General features: G+C 40.6%; 1 protein-coding gene across 2 annotated transcripts in view; it reads right to left on the reverse strand.

The window, feature by feature from the left end:
• The window catches only part of ANTXR2 (anthrax toxin receptor 2), a 137,723-nt gene extending 131,607 nt beyond the window's left edge, over positions 1 to 6,116 (reverse strand). The window contains exons 1-2 of one of the 2 annotated variants that reach the window (XM_008069354.2): positions 6,049 to 6,115; positions 3,891 to 3,962 (exon numbers count right to left, since the gene is read on the reverse strand). In XM_008069354.2, coding sequence (XP_008067545.1) covers positions 3,891 to 3,955 — 65 coding nt within the window. In that variant the 5' untranslated portion in view covers positions 3,956 to 3,962; positions 6,049 to 6,115. Of the gene's footprint in view, positions 1 to 3,890; positions 3,963 to 6,048 lie in introns of both variants that reach the window. The other variant, XM_021718217.1, reaches the window with a different exon arrangement.
• Between the last annotated feature and the right edge of the window lie 759 nt (positions 6,117 to 6,875).

The following is a 6,875-nucleotide window of genomic DNA, read 5'->3' on the forward strand; positions in this document are numbered from 1 at the left end:
CTTGGAAGGCTGAGGCCAGAGGATCGCTTGAGCCTAGAAGTTCAGGCTGCAGTGAGCTATGAGTTATGACTATACCTCTGCACTCCAACCTATATGACAGAGCAAGATTCTGTCTCTAAATAAATAAATAAATAAAAGATAACATTTAACAGAAGTGAGCATAATTCACTAGCCCTAATTATGCAATATAATAACTAAAAGTATCCCTTAAAATTAGTCTTGATTCCAAATTCTCTAATATGGAAAGGCTGAGTATTTCCACAGTCAATCACACTCGGAACTTTCCTCTTTCCTGACCCTATAACACAACCTTCGGCTATTTACGTATATGTGTATTCCCCCTACTCTCTCTGTCTCACACAAATACACACACACATACACACACACAGCTATTTATACTTGTGTTATCCCCAGGGCCCCAGAGTGCTAAGTACATTGGATATAAGGTAGGCAGGTAGATGGATGGGTAGGTGGGTGGATGGGTGGATGGACTAACAGACATATAGAAGGCAAAAGTCATGAAAGCAAGAAAAAAGAAGGGAGTGCTTCAAGTTGAAATATTTAAAAGAATAAGATTTTTAAACAATGAGTTTATAAAATGTATAAGCTGATCACTTATCGGCAGCTCATTACTTCATTCATTCATTACATAGTACCAAACACCATGCTGAAACAGTAGCAGAACATGCAGCCCTACCATAAGCACTTACTTACTGCCTTCCATCTTGCCTCATCTCTGCTGAAAATCTTTAGCAACACTCTCACAAACATGAAAGAGCTACTTCTCCTATTTACCTCGGTGCTGAAGACTGATGAGTAATAGAACCCAATTGCGAAAACTGTGCTGTTTAGCCTTTGGTTTTCTTTACTTAACCTTTGCTATTCTCATGCACTGAGATCTATTTGCAAATGTGCTATAGGACATCAAGAAAGTTCATATGCAGAAGTCCCATTTCCAGGCTTTGATACAAAGATCTACAATAGTTGTGAAAACATTTCTTTGGTGGTCTTGCATCTAAATATGCAAATTGTTTCTTCACACTTAAAAGTGTGTTATGTAAAACAGTTACCTATATCCCAATACAGAAGACCACAAAAACTTGAGAAGTTACTGATTTAATGAAATAAAATTAGCAAAAGCACAATATAAGAGAAAAAGTTTCTTTATTAAAGGATGTTCTATGATATACAAAGTACCTTTCTATGTGTTATATTGAGCTTCACAAAAACTTTCTAAGAAAACATGGCAGATGTTGTGTCTGCACTTTATAGACATAAAAGCTGCCATGCAAGTAGGTGATTTGCCCCAAGTTTCCAAATCAGTAAGTGTCAAAACCAGAACTCTAACCCAGGCCTTCTCAGTGTATTTTCTGCCACCCCAAACGAATTAAACATGCCACAAATAGTGAAATTAAAACCAAAGCATTTCTACTTAGAAACAGACAGAAGAGCCACCTATGTGAGAAATAAGTTGCAAGTGGCATTATTTAAATTCCTCCTGAAACACTCTACATTAATCTACATCAATTCCTACAACAACTTTATGCAGCAGGTATGACCTCATCATCATCATTGTTGTCATTATGATATAGGTGGAAAAACACTGAGCCATAAAGAGGCTAAGCAAATTGTCTTTGACCATTTGGTTGGTAAATTAGAGAGCCAGGACTTAACCTCATGTGGACGTGGTCCACTGACTCCTAGCTGCAACACGATTCTGCTTCTTGAAAGAAAAGTTCTTCTCCAACCTGTCTCAGTTTCTCCCTTGTTAGAGTCAACCGATGGCAAAGGAAGATTCTTAACTTCAAGATTCAAACCCCTTCCGTGCATGTCTAAGCAACAACAATCTGGTCACGCAGCGGCTGGCCTTCATCTCCAATGTGCTGAAGACCCTCATGCGAAGTGCCTCACAGAGAATCTGGCACAACATCTGCAGCTGTCAATGACTGAATTTTCATGTGCCTGGCATTACACGGAGCTCTTTTCTATATGTATATATGCCATAAATGTTAAAATTATTCTTTTTTATTTTTTGGATAAGCTAAATCCAAAGCTGTTTCTTTGGAAATTAAGCTGGCCAGTGGAAAAAATTTATTTTCATAAGGGCAAGAACTTCATATCACTGGTCACAGAAAGCTGTTGTGCCTGGGCTGTGGACCACCACTGCTTTGGCCCTGATGGAGATCCACCTACACTCAGGAAAGCAAGAAGGAGAAGCACCATTGACAAGACACGGTTTAGGCTGGACTCAGCACCTATAGAGAGGGTTCCTCTCCAGAAAAAGGAAAACTAAAAGCACAAAGAAACTAGATGCCTATCTGTACAATTTTTGATACCAATTTAGTGAATTAAAAACAAAAGCTCTCTTTGAGTGCCTTCCTAAACATTATGCTTTCCTGACATTTTCCAGTGAAAAAATAATTTACAAAAAACTATATTAACACTTAAGGTTTCAGAAATACACATATCATGCAAAACAAAGCATACCAGCCTCCCTTGCTAAAACTACAGCTTGAAGAAATTTGATTTCAAAATAATGCTAAGTCATTTATTCATTCAACAAGAATTTATTGAGCAAGAACTAGCTTATATACTTTGTATTAACTGAAGTATATATAAAAGTGAAGAAAATCTCCCTTCCCAATATAAATCTCATTCTTTACAAAACGTCAATGATGACTTCTAGCTTGTCATGGTATATTCAAATGACATAGAAATGTTCAATGACTGTGACACTTGCTTGGAAAAAGTCATACCTTTTAAAAGCACTAAGGAGATATAGAGAGGTAGGTAGACAGATAGAGAGATATTATAGATATTAATATATATATCAAGTACCTTTATAAAAGTGAATATAGGCCAGGCACAGTGGCTCACGCCTGTAATCCCAACACTTTGGGAGACCAAAGTGGGTAGATTGCTTGAGCCCAAGAGTTCGAGACCAGCCTGAGCAACATAGGAAAAACTTTGTCTACAAAAAAATTTTAAAAATTAACTGGGCATGGTGACACATGCCTGTAGTCCAAGCTACCCCTGAGGCTAAGGCAGAAGGATTGCTTGAGCCCAGGAGGTCAAGGCTGCTGTGAGCCCTGATCATTGCGATCATTGTGATCATGCACTCCAGCCTGGGTGACAGAGTGAAACCCCAACTCAAAAAATAAAAAATAAAAAGTGAAAATATTCAGCATCAGTGGACCTCAATGAAAGACTAGAAATCCAGGATGTCTGCTGAATCTGGTAAATTATCCAAATAAATCCATATCTTTCTCCCTTTCAATGTTCTTCAAATCCCTGCTTGATTAATATATTACATCTAAACAAAAACATGTAGAACTACTTGCAGTAGATCGGGCTCAGTGGCTCAGTCTGTAATCCCAGCACTTTGGGAGGCTGAGGTGAGTAGATTGCCTGAGCCCATAGGTTCGACACCAGCCCAGGCAACTTGGTGAGACTTGTCTTACAATAAATCAAAAATTAGCTGGGCATGGTAGCACGTGCCTGTAGTTCTGGCTACTTGGGAGGCTGAGGCAGAAGGATTGCCGGAACCCAGCCGGGACAACACAGTGAGACTCCAACTCAAAAAAATAAAAAAAAAGGAACTACTTACAGTAACAGAGAGGAAGGAAAGAGGAAAGGTGGGGAGGTACTGAACACACAACTGAGACAGGGATCTGGATGTCACAGCATTCCACAGCTGATATGAATGATATGATTTTTGGATCATCTGCTCACTGATGTTTCTCCTACCTCCTTTCCCCTCTATTAGATAACTGAGTTGTCTGGGCATCTGCTTGATTCCACTGAGGTCAGAGTCACCACATGGAAATATCAATCATGCCTCTGAGAGTCTTCTCTACTGAAAGCCTGCAGAAAAATTATAATGCACTAACCTGTCTCCAGTTAATGGCAAAATAATGGTTGCTTGAGAAGAAAACACAATGAAAGATAATCTCATTTCAGGGCTGTAAAATAAGAAAAGAGGCAGTCAAAACATTTTTAAAAGAAATATTGAGACAGTACAGATGTACAGCCAGGGAGTTTCACTTAAAATTGGTCTCACTGAATGGTCCAGGTTACAATTCAATGGAGTTCCCGAAATATGTAGACTAACTCTGCTTAATGTGACTGTGTAAGTCATTTTGGATTCAGTCAATGCTTCTCAGCACCCAAATGCTCCTCCACGACCCATAAGGACTTGCATTTAGAAAGAGACTAACAGGAAAGATAAATTCTAGGCTGATCAAAATTCTTTCATGGAAAATGCTTCTTCCTTTGGTGTTCTACCTCATCTCCTTGATGAAAGCTGACCCTTCCCAGTGATTATCATTATCCATACTTGGGGCTGAAGTAGCTGGTGTGACTTAATGACTACGACTTTACACAAATCCATTCAAAAGTCATCCTGAAGCAAAATGACTTAAAGAACACCATGGAGAATAAGAAGGAGCTAACAGGTCACTTTTTGATGCGGCTTCTCTCTTTTATTTCCTGAGACTCAAACATCCTACTTCCAGTCAGCAATAATTGGCCAAGTCAGCTACAGCTGTCAAGTATTAGGCATGTATTCATGGAATGGCTCTTGTTTCTGGGACACTCTACTCAACAATTTCTAAGGTCCAAAACTGAAGATATAAAACTGGAATCTGTCAACTGAAGATCAGAACGATCGTGGAGGCTTTTACATATTTGAACACCATTCTCCTCATTAATCACCTCTTATTCACTTCTTACAATGTATTGTTAGTAACTGAGCAACTAAGCTTGAGCCAGTAAACTGTGTGTTAGGGAATTCCAACTTGAAAACTAGAACAATGAATAAGGTGAGAGTCCACTTCTTTAAAATGTTGGGTTGAAATCATCCATTGCTTTTGATCAAAATTAAGGTGACACTCTGCACACACTAGGATTAAAACAGGAAATTTACAAACAACTGTCTTTCTGCCTTTGACATTTAAGGATGTAGGGTTTTGTTTGTTTTTCCTTTCTAGACAGTTTTACCTCAGATCCTGTCCAGAAATGTATGTCATGCTTGGCTTCTTAAGCAAGGGACTGACGATTGAACATGGACAGGCATACATTTTTATAGGGATAACTTTACTGCTGCCAATAACAGAAAGCAAGGATTGCCTAGGCCTCTACAGATTGTTTGAAGTTACTTGCAACATGACTTTCAAAATGTTTTGATCATCCAAGCCTGTTTTATGGAAAACATTTGGGCTAACAAGACTGAAAGAAGCAATATTTAATGATACAGTTCCTATTCGTGTCCTTCCATTATCTTGATAAACTTGTTTGCTCAATACATCTTTTTTTTTTTTCCTTTAAAAAAAAAAAAAAAGAAAGAAAAGAGAAGCCTCAAAAGACTGGTGTCCTGGAGCTATTTTTAAATAAGAGATGCCACTAATTCCTAGTTACCTTTAAATAAGAGAGTTAGCTGGATTTCATTGCAGTAATGCTTTTTATAGGAGAGGAAACCAGTCTTCCCTACTGATGCTTATTGCATATATAGAACAGTTAAATTTTCAACCAGCCAGACACCCACACATCATGTAAACACAAGTCATTTCTTTAAACACACACAAGTGCCTTTTCTGGTAGTGGGTTATTAACACATGTTCATTTGAAGTTTTCCAACACTTTTTTTCTTTCTTTCTTTTTTTTCTTTTTTAATGAGGACCTCTACAATGCTAAGAACTGTGTGAAAAGGAAAATATATTACGGATACTATTAGCATATAATTTATTTTTAATGTGATAAATTATGAGAAAGCATGATTGAAATTCAACACAGATGAAAATTAGGAAAGGAAAAGACATTAGGAATAGTATTTGAAAATGCTTCCCCCGAGTCTGAGTCAAGTTTCTGGGATCCAGATGAAATAGGCGCCCCACAAAGAAGGCCCCACCTAATATCAGCACAGGGCAGTAAGGACCTCAAGGCACTGGGAAGCAGCCTCTCTCGGGAAGGTTTTTGCTACATGTTTCCGAAAGAGAAACTCTGCACCTGGGTCCACCTCTCCACTGCTCGGAAAGTAAGGCGGGAACATACCTCACAAATCTCTCTGTGAGTTGCTGGACGAAATTGTAAATTTCAATCCAGTTATTTGCCACGCTCCCAGACCTAGAAAATGAAGTTGAACTGATCAGAGAAACAGAACTCGAAACTGAAATGTATACATCTCAGACGGGTTCCTTCAACACGGCGGGCACGGGAACCTGCCTCTCCGCGCAAAGTGACGGGACCTGCGGCCGAAACTCCCGGGCTGCCACAGTCACGGCAGTCAGCCCGCCTCGGAGACCCCTGTCAGCTCCTCCAAGCAGACACAAAAGCCGCCCCTCGCAGGAAGCGCAAGCCACTTTGGGCGTGTTGAGCCGGCCCGTCCTGACTCCAAGGAAAACGCAGTGACCAGGCAAACTTGGGACGGCGTGCGGTTGGCGCGGGGGTGGGTCAGGCGGACCAGGAACCCCAGGACCAAGAACGCTGCCCCGGAAGCCGCACCCCCGCTTCCCAAGAGGCCCGGAGGTTGGCCAGCGTGAAGAACCCACCTTCTTCAAAGAGCTGTGCAGCCCGAGCTCCCGCCACCCTCGGGAGAGGGGAGAGGCGAGAGGCACCATCGGGGGCTCCACGCCACCGCTGCCACCCCTGCGCGCACACGCAGCCCAGCCCCTCCCCCCGGTTCATTCTTTTCAGGAGTTTTCTCTTTGTTACACTTGAAATTACCTGAGGCCTTTCTTTGGTTTGTCCTCTTTGTAACGAATCTCTTTCTTTTCTCTTTATGTCTGTTATTCATGTCAGTGGAAGAGGCTTTTTCCTTCTGTTGTATGCTCAGTCCTCTATCCTTCCCTGATCTGTGCTCTGGATTTATTCTATTTTGA

The sequence above is a fragment of the Carlito syrichta genome, unplaced genomic scaffold, assembly GCF_000164805.1.
Source record: "Carlito syrichta isolate Samal-C Ts95f unplaced genomic scaffold, Tarsius_syrichta-2.0.1 Scaffold311948, whole genome shotgun sequence".
Classification (NCBI taxonomy): Eukaryota; Metazoa; Chordata; class Mammalia; order Primates; family Tarsiidae; genus Carlito; species Carlito syrichta.